The sequence below is a fragment of the Thamnophis elegans genome, chromosome 15 (genome assembly GCF_009769535.1).
Source record: "Thamnophis elegans isolate rThaEle1 chromosome 15, rThaEle1.pri, whole genome shotgun sequence".
NCBI lineage: Eukaryota > Metazoa > Chordata > Lepidosauria > Squamata > Colubridae > Thamnophis > Thamnophis elegans.
Genome location: NC_045555.1, coordinates 7,610,661 through 7,634,136, shown reverse-complemented (window position 1 = coordinate 7,634,136; position 23,476 = coordinate 7,610,661). Strand labels below are relative to the sequence as shown.

The following is a 23,476-nucleotide window of genomic DNA, read 5'->3' as shown; positions in this document are numbered from 1 at the left end:
CCCATCGTGGTTGATGGTCCATTCAGATGACCGAGATTGCAAAGAAAAGACTCTCAACCGTCCCACTGAGTCATCTAGCACAAGGGTCTCCAACCTTTCGGACCTCGGGGACCACTAAATTCAAAATTTTAAATCCCGCGGACCACTAATATGATCTGCCTAATGACCGGCTGGGTAGGTGTGGCTAGGTGGTCATGTGACTGAGTGGGTGTGGCTAACTTGATGTCACTCATGTCGAAAGGTGTGCCTCACCAGCCTCCACTCGCCCCTCCCCTCCCAGCCACTCCTCGCCTGCCCTCCCTGGCTCCTTAGGGCCCCAACAGGAAGCAGTTGCTGGAGCTAAGCAGCCACCAGGAGAAAGAGTTGGCAAAAGAGCTCAGTTCAAATTGGATCTGACCAAGAAGGAGGCTCAGCAGAAGCACCTCAACTGAGGACTAGGAGCATAGGCTTTCCAAGCAGAGGGAAGACCTGCGGGAGTGCAAGGCCAGGGACCGGCGCCTGGAGGCTCAGCGGGCTGAGATGGTCAGCCAGTTCCAGGCCATGATGCAGCCCCACTGGAACGAGGCCTTCCGGCTCTTTGCCACCAGTGACACTTCCCTCCAACCTTTGCCCAAAACCCCACACCAGGAGGCTGAAGCAGACCCAAGTTAGAATTTATGCCCCCCTCCCAAAGGGGGAGACTCTGCAGCAACACAAATGTTCATTGCACGTATCCAGCCCAGGGGCCGTAGTTTGAGAACCCCAGATTTAGTTCAATATAAAAAATGCAAATAATTATTTTGTGGACCACTAAAATTTTCTCACAGACCACCAGTGGTCCACAGACCACTAGTTGGTGACTGCTGATCTAGCAAAGGAAGACTCCTGGCCATGTGTTTTTTCCAAGAGTATACTTTTCTCAGGGGTGGGTTCCTGCCAGTTCTAACCTCTTCTATAGAAGAGGTTCCACAAATCTACCGTGCCGTTTAGAACCGGTTCCAGCTCCCCGCCCATCCGCACATCATCAAGATGAAGAGCGAGAGGAGGAATTCTGGGAGTTGAAGTCCGCAAGTCTTAAAGCTGTCAAGTTTGAACACCCCTGGGGTTTTTTCCCTAAAGGGTTAGGGGTGCAAGGGTCTTGTAACTTGACAGCTTTAAGACTTGCGTGCTTCAAATGCCAGAGTTCCTGAGCCAACATTTTGGTTGCTAAGCAAGAGCGTTGTTAAGTGAGTTTCACCACATTTTACAAGTTGGCCTTGCCCACCCAGTCACATGGCCGACAAGCCACTCCCACCCGGTCACATGGCCAGCAAGCCATTCCCACAAAGCAGGCCACACCTACAGAAGAGGTTCTAAGAAATGTTGAAACCCACCATTGACTTTACTGATGCTTATGTGGTTATAGAAGTAGTGTAAGCTGAATTTGAGGTTTTCCTGTGTAAACAATGCCAAGTAAATTTTCTTCTCCCCACTTCCCTCCACCTGGGTATTTGTAAATCTCCAATTAGGTGCTTGGATATTATTTAGGAAAAAAGGCTCAGCTCCCAGCTCTGCATCTGGTTACTTGATCTTGGCTGGCTGTAGCTTCTCAGAAGGCTCAGCTGGGCTTCCATCCCCTCCTTCTTCCTTACATTCCAATCCCCCCCCCCCCCCCAGCACACACACACTGTTGCTAATGTCAGGCTGTCAGCTTTTGAAGCTTGAATAGCAGAGATGCAGCCACGACAGCCCGACCCTTCCCCTAAAGAGCCCCACAGCCAACTGTGGTCGTGGAGGGGTTTCAGCCAGGAAGAGGTCTCACCTTGGCCTGCTCTGAAGGAGTGAAGGTAAGGGCAGCTGCCTTGCCACGGCTGGGGGGCGCTGCATTCACGAACACCACACGCTCCTGGGCCTGCAACATTTGGCAGCTCCTGGCCACGTTGACCGCAGTGAGCATGTTGTCCCCTAAGGAGCAGAAGGAGACCTGAGCCCAGCAGTCCATCCTCAGGCTAGAAGCCACCAACATCCCTCCCCGCCATTCAAGGTTTTTGCAGGGAGAAGAGAATCTGCTCCCACGGCCTTCCTGGTCCCTTCCCTGTTTTTCTCACCTGTGACCATGACAGTTTGGATCCCGGCACTACGCAGCACACGGATGACTGGCGTGGTCTCGGGCTTGAGGACGTTCTTGAGGACTAGGAGCCCAAGGAAGACCATGTCCGTTTCCACCCAGTCTCTGCCCAAGGAGGAAGGTTCTATCAGCGGGCCTTGCCAGGAGGACCCACTGAGATACTGTTCTGACCGAGGCTTCCTGAGAGCATGAAGCAAACTCCTTGTCTCGACAAAAACCCCTTTTATTCAGTTGCTGTGAATTCTGCTCATTCACCTCCGGCAAAGTCTTTCAAGGGTGGATTTACAGTCACAGACCTTATCTGGCTTGGGTAACGCCAGGCAGGAGTGGGATTTGGGAGTTCTCTGAACTGCACAGAATCTTAGCTGGAGGTTCTCCCGAACCCCTGCGAACCCCCCCCCCCCAGCAGCCCACCCCTGCGTCCAGGTATGTGGTGAGTGTCCCCTCCATCAACTTTTCATCATATCATAAGAAGGTTAATGGCCAGAGGGGTTAAGGGTGCAACTTTATGGCCAGGAACTAGAGAGGAACAACTGATGTGGCTTCCGTGCCATTCTGCACTTAATGCCCTCGGATATCAAAATGCCACCAGTATTTTAACACTTTGCCAAGGTCATGACCCCAAAGAGCAAGATGATGTGTTTACCAGGGAGAAACCCGGAAAGCATGCTGGCAGGGCAGAAGGCAACGATTTGGATGTCCACTCACCTGGTCACCTCCTGGGCTTCTTCAAAGCTCCCCACGGCCACCGAGGGCTTATAAGCGAGTGCCAGGACGCGGAATCCGTTGCTTGTGAACTGGCACAGCTGCTGGGGAAAGTCCTGGGGGACTGCAAAGCAAGAGGGGAGAGCAGCTTTTAGGAGAGGAAGACACGCTGTCAGAAAGCATAAGAAGACCCTCCTTCCCGCCCCCATATATGTCCTCCAAGGAGACTTCAGCAAAGACCTGATGCTTTCTGGCAGAGGCTGGCCACCGTCTCCGGAGCTCCCTTCATGAAAGCCTCCACGGGGCTGTTGCCGGGAGCCTTCCCCAGAACGCTCATCCTCCTCAGGGCTGAAGAAAACGGGAAGCGACGGAGGACAGCCATGGGGACGGCGGGCTTCTGCGGAGAAAAGGCCACAGCTGAGCTCCCAAAAGCAGCCCGAAGAAGGAGACAATTTGTGAAGCGGGTAAGAGGAAGTGGGTGTTCGGACCCAGCCTTAGCAGAACTAAGAAACAACTCCTTGTCCCGAAAAAAAAAAAGCATCTTTGTTTAGCTACTATGACTTAATAGCATTCACACACAGAAAAGCCCAGGCAATAATCCTTCCAAGCGTTAACTGAAATACAGACCTTATCAGCTCTTTGAATAATTGCCAGGCTGGGAGCTGTCAGCCACAAAGCTGTAAATTAAACTCTCTCAACAGTCTACAAGACACGATAGGAACAAATCTTCCAGAACAAATCCAAGCAGTTGTCTCCTACGACACCCCTTTTGCTTCTATTTATTCCCCAGCCAGGGAGGGGCCATTTAGCGTTCTCATGCGCCTTTCTTCCCGAGTCGGCCCTTGGTCCTCAATTGTTCTCTCCTGACAGCTCTGCACATCCATGCATCTGGAACAGCTGTTCCTCTTCCCTGCTTATCTCCAATTCTGAAGGCAGCTGGGGAATGCCGATGGCGCTAGCTCTATCTCTGTTTCCCACGCAGAGCCTTCCCCAGACTCCAGGACTGGCCAAGTTCCTCCCCAACCTCTTTCATTATTCAAGTCTGCTGCCAGCACCATTGGCAGCCAGTAGGCCACAATAGTGGGTTTTTCCTAGATGTCCCACAAACCACCTTCGCCCAGGCTGCTTTCTGCATTGCACCCAACCTCTGATGAAGAAGGCTGCGAGCCCGTCCCGCTTTCCTGCCGCGAGGAAGGATAGAGCCTCACCATGCCGGGGAGCTGCTCTCTCAGCAGCGGGGGAGCCACGACAAGCAGAGCTCCGGTCCCAAAGTCTTGTTCCAGGGAGGCCTTCACCTCTGGCCCTTCAGTTTCTACCAGAGACTGCAAAAAGCAAAGAGGAGGCTGAGGGAGGGGCTGCCATGTCCTGTGGGAAAACATGGTTGCCCCTTGAACGGATCCCACTTTAAAGCTCAGCCGTTTGGAGCAGGGCTTAGCGTGGCAAAGATGACCAGAAAAGACAAAAACTAAAAGTGATAGTCACTGGATTTGGGAGTCCCTTGGGATGCTGGTCTTGGGCATCTGGTGAATGCTGTGTATCTCACCAAGTAAATTAGATGAAGAGTGTGAAGTAGAGGGGAGAGGTAAGGGAAGAAGAGAGGGATAAGAGAGAGGGGAAGGAGGAGGGAAGAAGAGGCGAGAAAGAAGGAGTGGAAAGGGGAGAGAGGAGAAGGAGAGAGGTAAGGAAGAGAGGGATAGGAGAGAGGGGGAGAAGAGGAGAGTAAGGAGGAGTGGAAAGGGGAGGGAGGAGAAGAAGAGAGGTAAGGGAAGAAGAGAGGGATAGGAGAAAGCGTAGGGGGGAAGAGGAGGAGAGAAAGGAGTGGAAAGGGAAGAGAGAAGGAGAGAGATAAGGGAAGAAGAGAGGGATAGGAGAAAGCGTAGGGGGAGAAGAGGAGGAGAGAAAGGAGGAGTAGAAAGGGAAGAGAGGAGGAGAGAGTTAAGGAAAGAAGAAAGGGATAGAGAGGACAGGGGGAAGAAGAGAAGAGAAAGGAGGAGTGGAAAGGGGAGAGAGGAGAAGGAGAGAGGAAGGGAAGTATAGAAGAGAAGGATAACAGGGAAGAAAGGAGGTAGGGAGAGGGAGGAGAGAGGAAGAAGAAAGTGAGGGATAAGGAACAAATATGGTGTATGGAGAGCAGAAGAGCCAATAATTGTTTTGGGGAGTTGATGGTATGATGAATTGATGTAAACATTTATTAATACAATACGATGTTAGCTATGTAACAGTATACATGCGGTCATATGCTATGAAAATGAAAAGAATTAAAAAAAACTTTATATAATAAAATAAAATTCTGGGCAGTTCATAATATCAGAATGCATAACAAAAGAAAATAAAAATGTATATTTTTAGCGGGGAAAAAAAAGATCTGTGTAGCTGCCATTCTTCAGAGGAAGGGGAATTATAACTGGCTACATTTACGTGCTATTTTCCTTTCTATCTTTTATCCTGCATTGCGTTCCCATATAACCTTTCACCTGATTTATAACCCTTGCCTGGGGCATCCAGTGCCCGGCTGTTTCTCACCTCTCAGGGGAATTACAGGGGGGGGAGTGGGCCATGTGGACAGTGGAGCTGGAAGATGGCTCTGAGAAAGCTTCATGATCTCTTTTCTCAGAGCAGCCGGTACAATAACATCTTCACACCTGCGGATTGGCTGAATCCACACCGGAGAATTGGGAGGGGATTCGTAATTCCTTTATTCTTACTTGTATCGGCTTGAGGGCCCTCAGAGCTTGTTGTGCATTTGCCTTGCTATCACCCCTTTTGAATAAAAGGTTCCTTTTGAAATGCCAAGTTTCAAGAGTCTTTACTTTCTTGATTAAGGCAGAGAGGCCGAGCCTTTCAGCTGGTTCTTCTGCCTTCTGCAAAGGGAACCCTCCCCCTCTCCTTTTCACTCCCCATTTCTGACCCTGTAGAACCGTGATGCCGAACCTGTGGCACATGGAGGGCATGCGAGGCGATGCCCTGTCAGCTGCCCAGCGCGCATGCGTGTGCTGACTAGTTGACTTTGGTCTTCTTTTGAGGCTGTTTTTCGCCCTCCAGAGGCTTCCCGGAAGCCTCCAAAGTGCGAAAAACTGGCCCTACAGGCAAATTGGAAGTTTGGGAACGGACTTCCGGTTTGCTCATAGGACTGTTGTTTGTCCTACGGAGCCTTCAGGGAAGCCTCCTGAAGGCCCCTGAAGGCTCCGGAGGTAGAAAATTGGCCCTACGGGGAACCCGGAGGTTTGGGGATGGTGACTTCCGGTTTGTCTGTTTTTCGCCCTCTGGAGCCTTCAGGGAAGCCTCCTGAAGGCTCAGGAGGTCGAATGTCGGCCCTACGGACAAACTGGAAGTCACCATTCCTGAACTTCCGGGTTCCCCGTAGGTCTGTTTTTTGCCCTCCGGAGGCTTCAGGGAAGTTCTTGAGACCTCCGGAGGGCGTTGGGAGCGGGGTGGGGAGGCTGTTTTCACCTTCCCCAGGATCCTAGAAAGTCTCTGGAGCCTGGGGAAGGTGAAAAAACCGTGACAAAAGAGGGTGTGTTGCCGATTGCACGCATGCGCGCTGGGGGGGGATGCACATAGCATTATGGGTGTGGCATGCAAGCGCACGACCTCCCTGTGCTCCCCCCGCTTTTGGCACGGCAGCCAAAAAAAGGTTTGCCATCATTGCTGTAGGAGGACATGGCTGAAGAACCCTGGAAATGGCATCCTTGCTCCCTAAACAAAGAGGCACGTTTCTTTCTCACCCATCCAGTAGACTCCAGCATCCGGAGATCCAGCGGGTCACCTATAGGCTGATTTCCAAGCAAAGAGAGGGTGTGGCAGGTGGCCAGACAGCGGAGCAAGGGCCCGTCGGCCAGCTGACGGAGCTGATGGACGATGGGCAGAAAAGAGCTACCGGCTTGGGGAACGACTCCCCAGATGTCCATGCCGTCAGCGGTAAGGGTCCCTGTCTGGGAAGAAACCCCAACGAAGTAAGAGTTGGCTAAGGTCCTTGGACAGACATCCCAGGACCCCAGCACCCGTCCCGGGGTCTCACCTTGTCGAAGCAAACCAGGCGCACCTTCCCACAGAGGTCGATGCGTTGGGGACTGACACAGAAAATGCCCTGGCGTTTCAGCCGAGTTTGAGCGTACATGGTGCCCATCGTCATCGCAGCTGGCAAGGCTGGGGGAACAACCACCGTCACAATGTCCAGAGCACGGAGGGCTATCAGCCAACGGGAAACCTGCCAACGGTGACTGCGTGAGAAACAAGTGGGTAGAATGGCTTCCCAGCTACCCAGAAGGCAAAACGGAGATTGAAACGAGATTGTGTTAAGATTCTTGGTGAGGTTAAAATATGTTAAAATATTCATGACTGGGAGAGACATGGGAACAAGGTCAACTGATGAATGGGCATAGCAACTAAGTCAGACAATGAGAGCTTAAACAGATCCGAGTCTGTGCAGAGAATTGAAACAGAAACTTAAGCACTGTGCTGCTCTGAGAAGTAAACAAGCTGTCTGTCTGGGCTTGTCTGGAAATGAAATTAACTGCTTGTGTTTGCTTGTAACTCTCCTGCCTTGTGTTCACTTGGAAGAACCAATCACTTGGTATTGTACATTTATTCATCTATTATTATATATATAAAGAAGTTAATGAATCCAGCTGCATCAGTATCTCTGTGTGCTTTCTGGATTTGAACTTATGCAACAAACTCTGACAGACTCCAGATGGGGAAGGTCAGCTAGGTCCAATCTTTTTAAGCCTGCCTTGCACTCAGGCCTGCTGCCATCCCAGGTTGACTCCATGCACCCCCAATAGCAGAGACCCAATGAGCGGCTGGCCAAATAGGCCACCAATTGGAGGAATTTTGTCACCCAAGAGGTGATCGCTGTGTGTTGTGGGGCAAGGACCTTTGCAGTAGTTCACATCTGGAGACCTGGGGTTGGGGGAAGGTGGTGAGAGAGACTCCGAGGCCTCCAGGCACTGAACCTACCTTGTTCCTCTTTAAGATGATGATGCTGTAGATGGTTCCAATGACGGCTGGAGGAAAGAGAAATAAAAGTCTTGGGAACCCCAGCAAACAAGAGTATCAGAGCAGCCCATGGAAACCCACAAGGAAAGAGCCGAAACTGGTGTCACCATTGGGATAGGCCTTGCAGAAGGAGGTTGGCCAAAGAGATTCCAATTAGACAAGGACCCACAGGCAGGATATATTGCACAGAGAGTGACCCGACAAATGCGCGCATGACAAAAGCGTGCTGATGAAACCGCGTCGAAAAACCCACGACATCATAAACGCGCCCACAACACGCCGACAAAACCGCGCCCACAAAAGCACAATTTAAGTTAAGGTAAGGGTTAGGGTTAGGTTCAGGGTTAGGTTTAGGGTTATTAGGTTGTTATTAGCTGTTTGTTGAAGGCGCGCTTTTGTCGGCGCACTGTTGTCGGCACGCTTCTGCGTGCATTTGTCGGCGTGATTTCGACCTTGTGGTTTTCTCACCACGGTTTCATCGGTGCGCTTTTGTCGAGCGCGCATTTGTCGATGAACCTACATAGAGGTGGCCAGAGGTGGCAGGGCCCAGCAGCTCCTCAGCTGCATAGAGGCAGGACATGTTTTGGGATGTGCTGGGGACCAAGGATGGTTTCTATTCCAGCTCCTGCTGATGCCACCTCAGCAGAAACAAGCCAACGAAGGATGTACAAGGGCTAGCAGGGTTTCCAATGGGCTTCTGGGGAAGTAGATAGTGGCAGCTTTATGCTGTTCCCAAGTACCGTCTATAACTATACCCTGTCCTAAACAGGCTCCACTTGTAGGTCCCTGAACTTTTTGGCTCAAACCAGTGACCGTGGTTAAGCACCCTCAGTTGGTCCTGATTCTTGATGGAAGCATTTTGAACCCTTGGTGGATGGTCTCCTTCCCCGTGTCTAAAAATGTAACTCTACAAGGCCAAGAAATTAAAAGAGGCTTGCTCCTCGAGAGGAAAGCTATGACAAATCTAGACAGCCTACTAAAAAGCAGAAACATCACCCTGCCACAACAGAAGTGCGTCTAGTCAAGGCGATGGTTTCCCCAGTTGCAATGGATGGCTGTGAAGGTTGGACCATAAGGAAGGCTGAGCGCCAAAGAATGGAGGCCTTTGAACTCTGGTGCTGGAGAAGAAGACTCCTGCATTGAGTCCCTTGGACTGCAAGGCCATCCAACCGGTCAGTCCTAGAGGAGATCAACCCTGACTGCTCTTTAGAAGGTCCTAAATCCTGAAGAGGAAACTCAAGTACTTTGGCCATCTAAGGAGAAGGAAGAAGGGCTCCCTGGAGAAGAGCCTCATCCTGGGAACGATGGAGGGCAAAAGAAGAAGGGGACGGCAGAGAAGGAGGTGGATGGATGGAGTCACTGAAGCAATCAGCGTGAGCTTCAATGGACTCCAGAGGATGGTAGAGGACAGGAAGGCCTGGAGGAACATTGTCCATGGGGTCGCCATATGTCAGACACCAATTTCGCAACTAACAACAACAACAACAAATATAGTCTTTTCCGCTTTTGATACTGCGTGTGAACTTACCGAGAATGGCAAGGAAGCTGACAAACTTCCAAGCATCGTTATGAAACCTGAGCTTCAGTGGCTTAGGGTGAAGGATGGAGCTGATGAGATCCCCTTTGGCTGTGTAGAAGCCTGGAGGAAGAGGGAGGGAGGGAGACGGCAAGTCTGCTGTGAGACCAGGGGTGCTAGCAGGCGCTGCAGGAGACCGGACAGTCTCAAGTCCGGCTGGGGAGAGAAGAAGCACCCTGAAATGCCCTCACCAGTGCGGGTCACCACTGCCAGGATGTCAGCATCACCGCAGGATCGAGCCTGGATGACTTGTGTCCCACAGAAGAGGGTGTGTCGTTTGTGATCTTCGGGGGAGTAGATGGTATTGGCCTCTTCCGGGTCTTGAGGCAAAGGCGTCTTCAGGACTGGTGTGCTTTCCCCTGGGAAAAAACAGGCGGCTTGTTGGAGAGCTCCAAGGAAAACCTGAAAGCAGCCACGTCTCTTGAAAGCAGCCACATCAGGGTGCCATAGACGTCTCCGCAAGCAGGAACATGTCAAGCATTTGGTGAGGGATCCAGGCAGGCAAGAGCTGATGGGGGCTTCAAAACAATGAGCAAACGTTTCCCCCATCCCACCAGCTCACCGGTCAGGAGGCTTTCGTTGACCACACACTCGCCGTTGAGCAATGCGGCGTCGCAGGGAACCAGCATCCCCTCTGGAGAGACCACCAGGACGTCTCCTGGCACGAGATCCACGGAACTCACCACCACTCTCTCTGGTAGCCAAGAAAGGAAAAAGCTCAGACCGTGTCCCCCACCCAGCCCCTGGGAGAATTGGGGTGAGACTTGTGCCAAGCCCTCTTTTGACCTTGGAGGGAGCATCTCCTTTTTCCAGCTTCTCCTGGAAGGGAAGATGTGGGCACCTTGTGGGCAGCTGAATCTGACTGTCCTGTTTGGGCGCTGTAGTCTAGAGAGAGCAGGTGCCCTAGGTGTTGCTCTCAGGAGCAAGAGGCTGCTTGGACATGCCTTCTCCTTGGCCCCTGAGAAGGAACCAATGAAGGCTGTGTGCAGTGGGAATTAAGAAGCCCAGAAGCCCAGAGGAGTCCAGCTTCAGGCTGGAGCTGCCCTTGAGATCCACCAGGCTGCTGTTCTGACCGAAGCTTCCCAAGCAAACTCTTTGTCCCGACAAAAACCCCTTTCATTAAAAAAATAATACTAATCGTAACTGAACATATACTGTACAATAAAAGTGAGGCATTTAGTTATACTAGATGAAAAATCTGTGATGGTAAATGTTATTCGAGAATATGGATGTTAAAACACCTGTAACCAAACGACATGCTGTATGTGATGATGCTTTTTTTTTGTTTTTTTATTGTTGTATGTATGTGTTGTCTGTGTAATAAAAATAAAAATTTATTAAAAAAAAAACCCTTTCATTAATTTCCTGTGAATTCTGCTCGTTCATATCCAGCAAAGTCTTTCAAGGGAGGATTTACCATCACAGACCTTATCTGGCTTGGAGAGCTGCCAGGCTGATATCTGCAGAATTGGCAAGGAGTCTCAGAGAGTCACGAACCAATGAAGTGAACTAATTGTCTCCTGCAAACTCCACTCCCCATTCGCTTCTCTTTTATTTCCTCTGGGAGGGGCCATTCGTTGTCCACTTGTGGCCTTACTCCTAAGTCACCCCATTCTTTAGCTGTTCCCTTCGTCTGGGAACTCTGCGCATGCGCACACTGGGAACAGGCTCCAGCTGTTCATCTGCCTCACTGATGTCTGACTCTAAAGGCAGCTGATAACTGTCAGATGGCCCTGGCCCACTCTCTGCCTCCAACACAGAGCCCTCATCAGAGCCTTCCCCAGACTCCAGGACTGGCCCATGTTCCTCCCCAACCCTCCTCACTGTCTGGATCTGCTGCTAGCTCTGCTGGCGGGCCACAACAGCTGCCGCCCAATAGGTCACCACGCCTTTGCTCACCTCCAGAAGGTCGGCAGATCTGCACACTGCTCACCACCTTGGCTATGTCCCGGAGAGTCCTGTTTTGCTGAAAAAACCAAGGCCTTGGTCAACGCAGCCGCAGGGGCAAAAGTGGCAGGGGGTCTGTGGCATCGCCAGCCCCTCATTCCTGCTGCAGTGGTAGGCTTGAGGGGCAGGGCAGATGCAGAAGCTCAGTGGGGAGAGGGAAGTGGTGACCAGTGCTCACCTTTTTGGTGACGTAGAGAGAGAGTCCGATGGAGATGGTGGAAATGATAAAGATGCAGGCGGCGTAGGAGTAATATTCTTCACAGATCCATAAGGTGATGCTGAACACTTGGAAAATGTAGAATAAATTCAAGATCTGCAAGGGAGGAGAGGAAGCGGGTACGGTTAGCCCTTCATCGGCACTTCCGCCTTCACTCTTTGGGTCTCTGCGGAGCCTTCCCCTCCTAAGCTAATGAGCTCCCACGGGGCCCATGATTCCGGGTAGCTGGGAAGCCCCTTCCCTCCCTGCCTGCCTCGAAGGTTCTGCAGAGGGACTTCATGCTTGCCTCTCTGCAGAATGACATACCGTATTTTACGGAGTATAAGACGCACCTTTCCCCCCCAAAAAAGAGGGTGAAAATCTGGGTGCGTCTTATACAATGAACACAGCATTTTTGGCCTACCAAAATCCTGCCCCCCTTTGCAAAAATAGACATACAGAGGGTTTGGGAGGCTTGCAAAGTGCTCCTGGAGGCTGGGGAGGGCAGAAAACAGGCCATTTTTACCCCCCCCCCCAGCCCCCAGGAGCACTCTACAAGCCTCCTAAAGCTCTGCATGCCCTTTTTTCTGCAAAAAATGAGGCGTGCAGAGGATTTGGGAAGCCTGCAGAGTGCAAAAACTTTTTTTTTTTAATTTACCTCTTCAAAATCATGGTGTGTCTTATACACCGGTGTGTCTCACAGTCTGAAAAATACAGTAACGCCTTCCAAAGAGATTGAAATAGCACTTAGCACTTATATACTGCTTTATAGTGTTTTACAGCTCTCTCTTAAGCAGTTTACAGGGTCAGCCCTATTGCCCCCAACAACCTTGGAAGGAGCGAAGGCTGAGTCAACCTTGAGCTGGTCAGGATCGAACTGCTGGCGGTCAGCAAAATTAGCCTGCAATACTGCATGGCAACCACTGCACCATCATGGCTCTTGTAGCAATAGCACTTATATACCGCTTCACAGTGCTTTTACAGCCCTCTCTAAGCGGTTTACAGAGTCAGCCTGTTGCCCCCAGCAATCTGGGTCCTCATTTTACCGACCTCGGAAGAATGGAAGACCTTGAGCTACTGAGGATTGAAGTGCTGGCAGTCGGCTGAGTCAGCCTGCTATACTGCATTGTAACTTGCTCTGGCGCCAAGAGTTCACAGTTGCCCCTTTTTTATTTTTTCCTCCTCGTAACTTCTGAATTTGATTGATGTGGACCGACCAGAGGTACTGAGAGTCAGATGTAGAGGTGGGTTCCTACCAGTTCGCACCTATTCGGTAGAACCGGTTCGTCAAATCTACTGAACCGGTTAGAAGAGGTTCCACCAGTGGACCCGGAAAGCAACCACACCTACAGAAGAGGTTCCAAAGATTTTTTGAAACCCACCACTGGTCCTTGGATATGATTATTCTACACTATCATGCTCATATTTATAAAACTCCGTGCCTCTGTGAAAGGTAAGGATGATTACTGCGTTTGTGGTGCAATCAGAACATTGCGTGTGTTGAAGTTGTTTTAACGCAAACCAAAGATGCCTTTTAAAAAACAAGTTTACATCATATTCTTATGCATGCCAGTGCTGTGTGTGAGGTAATGTAAGGTGGTTCTGACAAGTGTCGTCGGCATCTTCCTATCTGGTGACATGGGTGGCAAGCCACTCCCACAAAGGAGGCCACACCCACAGAGTAGGTTCGAACCATTTTTGAAACCCACCACTGGTCAGACGGCATAGGAGTTTGTGAGGGGAGGAAAATATCCATTGGAAAGTTGCAGGTAATAATAGGCCTAGGAGTGAGCTTGCAGGCCTCACTGGACCAAAGTTGAAACTAATATAATTGCAATATGTCTCAGACTAATATTTCTAATGTGCTGACTGGTGTCTGCATTTTCTGCAAAGTTTGTACTTGTGTGGATATATTTAGAGGAGGAAGAATGAGATGGTGGGAAATGAAGAACTGATAGTAAACAAAGTCTGAGAAGTTCAAATATGCAAATGTTTGCAGAGAGTGACAGTCACAAAGAACAAGGAAGTGAAACGCTGGAATGCATAAGTCAATAAAAAATAAGGTATACTGTATTTTTCAGAGTATAAGACACACCTTTTTCCCTCAAAAAGAGAGGCTGAAAATCTGGGTGCGTCTTATAAACTGAATACAGCATTTTTTGCCTCCTGAAACCCTGCCCCCTTCACCAAAATGGCCATGAATAGCCTTTAGGAGGCTTTCAGAGAGCTCCTGGGGGCTTGGGAGGGCAGAAATGAATGAAAAACCGGCCGTTTTTTGCTCCTTTTTGCCCCCACCCAGCTCCTAGGAGCACTCTGCAAGCCTCCTAAAGGCGATTCATGACTTAAAAACGGGCCTGTTTTCATGAAAAATGGGCCCTTTTGGGGAGGTTTGCAGAGTGCAAAAACTTTTTTTTTAATTCGCCTCTTCAAAACCTTGGTGCGTCTTATACTCCGGTGCGTCTTATACGCCAAAAAATACAGTAAGTAATGTGGCTTGAGATGGGAATGGGATCCTTTGCCAGATAGCAATCCTTGTAGGACTTGCTATTTGCTATAAAGGAACCCATTGCAATAGAAAATTTAAAATATAGGTTTTGCTGTGCAATTGCATTGCTATGTTGGCTGTTCATGTTCGAGATTGCTCATGAAACAATAAACCTCTGATCTTAAAGTAAGATTTATTGCTTGTGCTTTCTCTTTGTTTTTTTATATAGGGATATTTTTTGCGACAAGATTAATCCCTTATCATTGCTACTGTTCTCCCTGTGGCAGAGCTGGACAGAAGCAAGATCCGTCCTGTGCTCTTTGGACCAAGGAGGAGAGCCCAGCCACTGGACTCTGTCCTCGTAACACGACAAATGCGCGGACAACAAAAGCACGCCGACAAAACCGCGGCACGAAAACCACGACATCATCAACACACCGACAACAGCGCACCGACAACAGTGCGCCGACAGAAGTGCGATTTAAGTTAAGGTAAGGGTTAGGGTTAGGGTCAGGGTTAGGTTTAGGGTTAGAGTTAGGTTTAGGGTTATGTTGAGAGCGTGCTTCTGTCGGTGCACTGTTGTCGGCGCGCTTCAGCGCTCATTCGTCGGCACAGTTTAGAACTCGCGGTTTTGTCATCGCGGTTTTGTCGGGCGCACTTTTGTCGGGCGCCCTTTTGTTGGTGAACCGACCTTCCTTGCTTGCTCACTCACTCACTCACTCACTCATGTTGCCAAAGATGGGCAAGGCCGCCGGCTAACCTATGGCTTACCTCATCCATCAGCATCCAGAGGTACGACTTCACCGGCACGTCAATCAGGTTTGGCCCGTAAATTACCTTTCTGTCAGAGAGGGGAAGGAGCACAGAGTTTTAGGAAAGCCACAGCCATCCTCAAGGCCCACTTCAGTTAGCCAGTGTCTTCAGGAATCAGGACTTCAGAAAATGTGGATCAGTGGTGGGTTCCAGGTGGTACGCTGGGAGCAGTGGCCACTGTACCGGAATGGTGTTTCGTTGGGCCCATCCGCCCACCCTCGTTCCTTACCTGTTTTTAAGCCAACTGGGCCATATGCGCATGCATGCACAGCGTATGGCACCTGTGTGACCTCCGTCGAGCAGCTGGAGCGTCGCAGGATGGTGGCGTGTGCATGCGCAAATGTCCTACTTGGCTTAAGCCAGTGTACCGGTTGTGATGGGATCCGGAACCCACCACTGATGTGGATGTCCCTTTCCCACCAGCCTCCAGCTAGTATCTTGTACTAAAGAGAGTTTAAACATAAGATTGGGTGTGGCAGAATTTGCTAGTCGACAGTCAGCTCTTACGGAGCTTGGTGTGAAAAGTTGCCTGGATTGACATCCTTGTAACGCTTGCCTGATAGCAATAGCCATAGCACTTATATACCGCTTCATCGTGCTTTACAACCGTCTATAAGCAGCTTATAAAGTCAGCATATCTCCTCCAACGATCTGGTTCCTCATTTTACCGATCTCGGAAGGATGGAAGGCTGAGTCAACCTTGAACTGGGGAGAATCGTACTGCCGAACTTTTGGCAGTCGGTAGAAGTAGCCTGCAGTACTGCATTTAATAGGGACACAGGGGCTAAGACGCTGAGCTTGTTGATCAGAAAGGTTGGCAGTTCGGCGGTTCGAATCCCTAGCAGCGCGTAACAGGATGAGCTCCCGTTACTTGTCCCAGCTTCTGCCAACCTAGCAGTTCGAAAGCATGTAAAAAATGCAAGTAGAAAAATAGGGACCACCTTTGTTGGGAAGGTAAGAGAGTTCCGTGTGCCTTTGGCATTGAGTCATGCTGGCCACATGACCACGGAGACGTCTTCGGACAGCGCTGGCTCTTTGGCTTTGAAATGGAGATGAGCAGCACCCCCTAGAGTCAGGAACGACCATTGCCCCACCATGGCTCATTCTGTGAGCCTGATGTAGGGAAGGAGACTATGCCAGTCCCCTTGGAGCAAGCTGTACCCCACAACTGTGCTGGAAGAGCAAGGCCACCGACAGGGAACGGCTGGTGGATTTTGCGCAGCTCGACTAAGAGACGTTAAGCCTTTTTAACAAGGCCTGAATACAACTCTCCTTTTAAATGAAGTAGAAAGCAAGAAGGGAATGAAGGAAGGTGGTCTTGCAAGATTTTTTTTTTTTCAAACAATCCCTCTGCAAAAAAATCAGGTTACTACAGTGCTAAAGAAGAGAAATACCCTTTCCCTAAAGGGCGGGACGTGCCTGGCAGATTGCTCCTCGACGCTCAGGCCCCCGCAGGAGTGACGGAGATCGGAACACATCCAGCCTTCATTCAACGTGCTGCAGAAACACAGAGAAAGAAAGGGGGGCGGGTTGCATTTCTCCCCGGACAGATTAAAATCCGGAGGTCCAGAGGCCGGTTAGGCTAGCCGGGACTGGTCAGGCCCACAGCTAAATCCGAGGAAAGCATTCTGCAGAGAGGCCCTATTCTCACCTAGGGTTCCCCAGCAGCAGAGTCCGAGCCCTGATAAACCTCTTTTATTTAATTGACAGTGAATTCCTCTCCAGCCAAGTGTTTCCTCTCCCATAGTCTTTCAAGATAGCTCTTCAATTACTAACCTTTATCAGGCTTGGAGAGTGGCCAGGCCGATATCTTTCAGCCGCCCACAATACTTGGCAAGAATGCAGGAATGAACTAATTGTCTCCTGCAAACTCCACTCCCCTTTCGCTCCTCTTTATTCCCTCTGGGAGGGGCTATTCATCGTCCACCTGTGGCCTTACTCCCAAGTCGGCCCCTGTTCTTTAGCTGTTCCTTTCGTCTGGCCACTCTCGGCATGCACGCACACTGGGAACAGGCTCCAGCTGTTCTTCTGCCTCACTGATGTCTGACTGCGAAGGCAGCTGATCACTGGCATACGGCCCTGGCCCTCTCTCTGCCTCCGACACAGAGCCCTGGCCCATGTTCCTCCCCAACCTCCTCACTGTCCAAATCTGTTGCCAGTTCCAGTGGGCCACAACAACCCCCTTCTCATTTCTACTCTCCACATGCCAATTGACCCCTTCGTCTCCCCCCCTCCAACAATCTATGACAAGATGCCAGTAAAATGCAGAGCTGGGAGAACTTCTCCTCACCTGGCTTTGCAGTAGGCCTGCCGCCTTTCCACCCAGAGGTAGTGCACACCTTCGAAGGCGTAATAACGAAGAATGTTTTTCTAAAGAGGAGAGGAGAGAGAGGAGAGTTATCAAGGTCTCCAAAGTGGCAGCAGCACCACCAGCAGCTGGCCCTGGCCGGAAGAGCTTCCTCTGCCCAGCCTGCTTTGTGCCAGGGTGGGGACGGCGTCTGTACCCCAAAGTACTGGGGCCGTGCCTGCCTTCAGGAAGATGTGCCCCTCTGCAGGGAGGCCTCGTCAGGGGACCCCATTGGTAAGCCACTCAGAATGGAGCCAGGGGGTGCTGACCTCTTCCTTCTCGTGCAGCTGTATGGTGTCCTGGCTTCTCGCTTGGTCATCCGAAACGCCCACGGCGATAGCGCTTCTCCCCTCGTCTGATCTGGATTCGAGGCTTTCCAGGAAGGGAGAAGGGAGAAGACATTTCGGAAATCAGGAAGGTGGTCCCTGGAGGAGGCTCCAGAACCAGTGCCCCTGAGCTGGTGAGGGAGTTCCGGGGGTGTGAAGGGCAGACGGATGCATCTAAGTCTGCATCCCCATCCTTCCTCTTACCTGCACCAACTACCTGGTTGGCCTTCCTCTTGACAGAAGGCACTCTCTCTCTCCCTGCCGACTCCAGGTGCAGCCACTGACGTCCTCCCCCCCTCCCGCACCAGCCCATTCAACACCTTCTGCCAATCAGGGAAATGCACAGGAAGCACTGCTCACCTGCCATCTTCGATCTGCTCTGTTTGGACTCTGGCCGCGAAACACCGTCCCAGCTGATCCTGGAAAGAAGAGGGCGGGAACAGCTGAAGGCAGAAGCGCCTCTTGCCCGGGGAAGAGACAATGACTTTGGGGAGAGGAGGAGATTGGTCCAAAGCCTGCCAGGGGCCGCTCAGGGGCCCGCTGTAGTGCCCGAACCGGCTGGAGCCCTCCTGCCCTGCCCTCTGGCACTTACTCGAATGAGTACCCAGTCTGCCTGGCGCAAGGGGCAGGGAGTGCATTTGGCGTAGACTTCCAGGTGTGGCTTCCAGTGGAAGATGACGAGAGGGAGCCCCAGAGTGAGCACAGAGACCGAGTGGCATAGGAACGCCTTCCATGTCTTCCGCTGGTAACCTTTCACTTCCTGGGGAGGGAAGAAGCACGATTGGCAGGAGTTTCCCTGCCCGCAGAATCAGCCGGTCGGTTAAGGACAGGTAAAGTTTGGGGCCACGGTTGACAAATCCTGAATCTGAAGAGAACTGCGGAATTTGACCGTCTCATTGTGGATTATGAGAGCGCTAGAATGCTTCCTGGCAACACCCAAAGCCTTCGGGCCCAGACATTCTGACTCACAGCTTAATCCCTTCTGGATTTCTTAAAACCTCCAGGATAGAAAAGACTTAAGAGAAACGCAAATTTATCTCATTTCCTCATCAGCCTCACCTCAGACATTGACCTCAAGCCTTGTTTTGACCGAGGCTTCCCAAGAGCCTGAAGCAAACTCCTGGTCCTGACAAAACCCTCTTTTATTAATTGGGTGTGAATTCTGCTCCTTCACATCCGGCAAAGTCTTTTGAGGGAGGATTTATGGTCATAGACCTTATCTGGCTTGGAGAGCTGCCAGGCCGATATCTGCGGAACTTGGCAAGGAGTCTCAGAGAGTCACGAACCAATGAAGCGAACTAATTGTCTCCTGCAAACTCCACTCCCCTTTCGCTCCTCTTTTATTTCCTCTTGGAGGGGCCATTCATCGTCCACCTGTGGCCTTACTCCCAAGTTGCCCCCTGTTTTTTAGCTGTTTCCTTTGTCTGGCAACCGCATATACGCTCACTGGGAACAGGCTCCAGCTGTTCCTCTGCCTCACTGATGTCTGACTCTGAGGGCAGCTGATAACTGGCATATGGCTCTGGCCCCCTCTCTGCTTCCAACACAGAGCCCTCATCAGAGCCTTCCCCAGACTCCAGGACTGGTCCATGTTCCTCCCGAACCTCCTCATTGTTCGATTCTGCTGTCAGCTCTGCTGGTGGGCCACAACAAGCCTTTTCTTTGGGAAAGCCATCTTCTAGTTCCCAGTATTGACTGCCTGATGTGGCACTGACCCTCCCTAGGCCTTCTAATCCCCCTCTCCCCCCCGCCTGAAAGGTACCATGACTGGAAACTCTCTTCTTCTCTCAAATAATTTTTTTTATTTTTTTATTCTCTTACATACCATTTTAAGCATACATTCACATGATTGTTATTCTTCTTTACCTTTATCATTCTTATACATTTATTATTTCATTTTAATAGGTTATAATATACAATTTGAGTTGCTTTATTTACCATCCCTTCCTCCTTTTGTAACACCACCTTATTTTCCCTTTCTTTTCTCCCTCCCTCCCTTCTCTACTTTCTTCCTTCCTCTCCTTCTCCTCCCTTCTTCCCTTACCTTTCTCCTACTCCTCCTTTTCCCCTTCCTACCCTCTCTCCTTCTCTTTCTCTCCCTTCCATCCTCCTCTCCTAACCTCTTTCTTCTTTCCCCCATCTTCCTCTCATTCTCTCCTCCTCTCTCTCTTTCTTTTTCTATTTATTGTTGGTGTATATTTCAAAACTTTGTTTATGTTTCCTTGGATTGCTATTTCTGCCAACCCAAATATAATTTATAATTCTCACCGTAGAAGGTTTAGTGGGGTTGTGCTCCAGAGAATGGTAATTCAGTTGTTGGTTTCCCGACAGGCTGCTATTACCTAACAAAGGAGAGAGGAAGCGAAAAAATCTCAGGGCCGCGGAAGACAGAATTTTTCTCTTTTTTGTGAGACGAACGACACGTCGGAAGGGGAAAATCCCGCCAAAAACACCTTTGCTCCCTCAGGCGGTGTTGAGCGTCAGCTCTGAGGTGGCAAAACCGGTCTGACTGGCCAAGGAAGAGGCCAACATTGTTTGAAAAACAACACGAAAAATACCGATATACAGATTTAAAGAGTTGGAAGGGACCTTGGAGATCATCTAGTCCAACCCCCTGCCCAAGCAGGAGAGCGTACACCATTTCTGACTGATGGCAGTCCAGTCACTTCTTGAAAGCTTCCAGGGATGAAGCTCCCACAACTTCTGGAGGCAACTTCTGTTCCATGGGTTGATTGTTCGGTCAGAACATTCCTCCTTATTCCCAGGTTGAATCTCTCCTGGCTCAGTTTCCATCCATTATTATTCCTTCTCTGGCCTTCAGGTGCTTTGGAGAATAGCTTGACCCCCTTCTTCTTTGGGGCAGGCCCTCAAATATTGGAACATGGGCTGCAGAGGAGCTTCATGAATCACTCAGGTCGCAAATGTGAAGCGTGTGGAGCTCCCAAGTGCAAAAGAAGGTGTGCCCAAGAGTCCTTTTTGGCCTGGGCTTTTTGGGGGGGGGGCTATGTGTGTGGAATCAGCCCTGCTTCCCCACAGCTAAGCCCTTCCTGCAAGGCACTTCATCCAACAGAGGCACCCTTTTGCTCCTGGGCCCTGGAAGGAAGCACCATCTTGCTTGCCCCTATCGGGGTTAGAGGGATCACGGTCTAGGCACAGACCTGGCTGTTTTGTCATGTTTAAAGAGATCGGTGAGCTCAAGGTGCTGAGTGGAAGATACTTTCACGTGTATTTGGAAGAAGTGCAGAAATGAGGAAATGAGGGAATAACAGAGAGGAGGAGGAATTTATAAATGGCTGGAAAACAAAAGCCAAAATAGAAGAGAATGCAAATATATGGTGATATAAATAATTAAGATTATTATCAGTGTTAGTTCTACTGTTGTCATATTATAGGACAAGGTAAAAGCAATAGGAAGGCAATGCAGAATGGAGAACTATAAAGGCTAAATGTGAAAGCTATTACAGAAGGCTGTATAATTACTTTATATTGTTATGTGTTGTGGCCCAGCAGGAGTTGTTGGAGCTGCAAACAGACTCCGACAGCGAGGAGCCTTATGAGTCGGCTCTGGAAGATGTGGAGGACCCTGGACAGGGTTCCGACTCCGAGCAGGGACCAGAGACGCTGATTGGTCACCAGGAGGCGCCTGAGGCATGGAGCAATGGGAGGAGCTACGGATACGCACCCTCACCACCGTCCAGGCCTTCCGCGCAGCCCTCAAGACCTGGCTCTCCCAACAGGCCTGGAGATAAGTCTCTAATTTGCCCCACCCGAGTGTTGAATGTTGAATGCAAGTTGTGTTTTTATTACTTTATTTTGTTTGTATATTGTTTATTTTGATTTGCACCCCCTCCCTGGTGATTGTAAGCCGCCCTGAGTCCCCTCAGGGAAAAGGGCGGCCTATAAACCCTAATAAAATGAAAAAAAAATGAAATGAGTTGGTCCCAGATGCCAAACAAACGCGGGCAGATAAACGCCGAGAGCAACTACACAGATACAGAAGATAATTGGACCCAGGTGGCTGTAATTAGGCCCCTCCCAAGAGAGTATATAAGGAGAGACTTTGGGAGGAGGCTGTTGGCAGGATTCAACTGATATACCAACGCTGGAGAAGATCTCGTGTATTTCTTATCTTGGAAGTCTGGATTGCTGCCAAAGTCTTGTCGGTGTATTAATTTACAGTGAATAAATCATCTAGCAGTAATCTTGTCTTGGAGTGCCTTGGTGTACAGAGGGGGGAGGTCAGAACAGTTATGTATGTTTTGTGTTTTGTTTTTTCTTGTTGTGTTTTTCCGTTTTTAAGGATTAAAATGTTCAATAAAAATTATTTTAAAAAAATAGAGAGGAGGAGGAGGAGGAGAAGGAAGGAAGGGAAGAAAGACTACTCTCCAAAACAAATAGGAGCTTATTTTCATGCCCAAGATAAAGAGAGATTCTCCAACCCATCATACACAGATGTGTTTAGCCAGAGGCACCTGGTGCTCGTTGGATTATCTCCCTTTCATGGGACAGATCCTGCATCTTGCAAGAGACGGAGAGAGGGGCCACCCTGAACACAGCGAAGCATCTGGATTTTGGCTCCCCCACCCCTCTTCTCTTTTTTAAGCCCTTTCGCCTCTTACCTGGCAAGATCCTGGCGCATTCAGCAGCCTCCATGGGATCTTCCAACTTTTCCAAACATCCTCAAGAGAATTGGAGCACTGTACCCTCCATCGGTACCTGGCCAAACAGGGAGCCTCAGGAAAGGCACGTCTCTCAGCACTGGGTGATTACAGCCAGAGCAGCACTGGCCTTCCCCCTCGGTGGGCTTCACGGGCAGGGATGGAAGCAGCCGGACACATTCGCTCAGCACGTCCTGGCACCGGGCCTCTTTCCCTCTCGTGTGCCTACTTACTCCAGGGTTCAAGTGTCGGACAGATCAGTGGAGTCAGTGCAAAGGGGTTGGGGGAGAAAAGATGAGAGCAGGAAGCTGGCAGGATGGCAGTCCCTGGAAGGAAGCCGGGGGAGAGATGGGTAAGGCTTGGGCTGGGACACCTCTTATAGCTGAGACCCCCCCCCTTCTCCCATGGAAAACGAGGGGAAGCTGAGCCCACCCATGCAGGTTGAGCAGTATTTGCCCACCCCCTAGGAAAAATCCTTTTTGGAGAGGGGGGAAACTCCAGCCAAGGGACTGGCTCAGTGCTGGGGGGGGGGGAGGGAAACTCAGGGCAAACTCCCCCCTCCCATGGGAAATGAGGGAAAGCTGAGCCCAGCCATGCAGGTAGAGCAGCAGCCCCCCCCCTCCAAGACAAAGTGTCCTTTTGGGGAAGGGGGGAAACTCCGGGCAAGGGACTGGCTCAATGCTGAGTGGGGCACTCAGGAGAAACCCACCCACCCCCGGAAGCTGAGCCCAGCCATGCAGGTAGAGCAGCATCCCCCCCCCGGAAGTCAAAGTCCTTTTTGGGAGGGGGGAAACTCTGGGCAAGGGGCTGGCTCAGTGCTGAGTGGGGCGGGGTGGGGGCACTCAGGACAAGCTCGAGCAGCCCCCTCCAGCCAAGCACCAGCCCCCTGGAAAGGAGGAGGCTCCATCCAAAGGCACCTGCTTCTCTTGGACCAACGGCGGCCACCCCCTGCCGCCCGTACCCCGCTGCCTCCCCGCAAAGCCCCTTCCTCACCAATCGGGGTGAGGGGAGGACGACAATCCCCGGTCCTCCAAATCCAGGCCACCCGCAGTGCTACGTGTCACCTCTCTCTTTGGCCCGCGATCAAGAAAGAGGCTCTACCTGCGGCGTCCAGGGGACAGGCACCACCGGTCGAAACCGCCCGCAGGCTTTCCCGGGCGCTCCAAAGAAGGCAAGGCAAAGCGGAGCGGCGAGCGGGCTCTCCCTTGCAAGAGAGCCCCGAGCTGCTGCCTCTCCCGGTCCTGCCGGCAGCGGCTCCAGCAGGTGGACAGCTCCGAACGCTCGCCCGTCCGCCCAGGAGCTGCCGGCGGTAAGCGGAGGTGAGCTAAGCGGGCGAGCT

The 23,476-nt window shown here is 51.0% G+C and overlaps 1 protein-coding gene across 1 annotated transcript in view; it reads right to left on the bottom strand.

Moving 5' to 3' along the window:
* The window catches only part of ATP13A2 (ATPase cation transporting 13A2), a 29,799-nt gene extending 6,323 nt beyond the window's left edge, over positions 1-23,476 (bottom strand). The window contains exons 1-22 of the mRNA XM_032232156.1: positions 23,239-23,476; positions 22,099-22,463; positions 19,748-19,821; positions 18,072-18,239; positions 17,840-17,898; positions 17,423-17,525; positions 17,097-17,176; positions 16,226-16,303; positions 14,765-14,834; positions 11,491-11,625; positions 11,265-11,331; positions 9,928-10,059; positions 9,557-9,724; positions 9,318-9,428; positions 7,751-7,797; positions 6,810-6,998; positions 6,517-6,723; positions 4,000-4,113; positions 3,032-3,188; positions 2,795-2,915; positions 2,067-2,191; positions 1,781-1,923 (exon numbers count right to left, since the gene is read on the bottom strand). Of these exons, the coding sequence (XP_032088047.1) occupies positions 1,781-1,923; positions 2,067-2,191; positions 2,795-2,915; positions 3,032-3,188; positions 4,000-4,113; positions 6,517-6,723; positions 6,810-6,998; positions 7,751-7,797; positions 9,318-9,428; positions 9,557-9,724; positions 9,928-10,059; positions 11,265-11,331; positions 11,491-11,625; positions 14,765-14,834; positions 16,226-16,303; positions 17,097-17,176; positions 17,423-17,525; positions 17,840-17,898; positions 18,072-18,239; positions 19,748-19,821; positions 22,099-22,132 (2,382 nt within the window). The 5' untranslated portion in view covers positions 22,133-22,463; positions 23,239-23,476. The remainder of the gene's footprint in view (positions 1-1,780; positions 1,924-2,066; positions 2,192-2,794; positions 2,916-3,031; positions 3,189-3,999; positions 4,114-6,516; positions 6,724-6,809; positions 6,999-7,750; positions 7,798-9,317; positions 9,429-9,556; positions 9,725-9,927; positions 10,060-11,264; positions 11,332-11,490; positions 11,626-14,764; positions 14,835-16,225; positions 16,304-17,096; positions 17,177-17,422; positions 17,526-17,839; positions 17,899-18,071; positions 18,240-19,747; positions 19,822-22,098; positions 22,464-23,238) is intronic.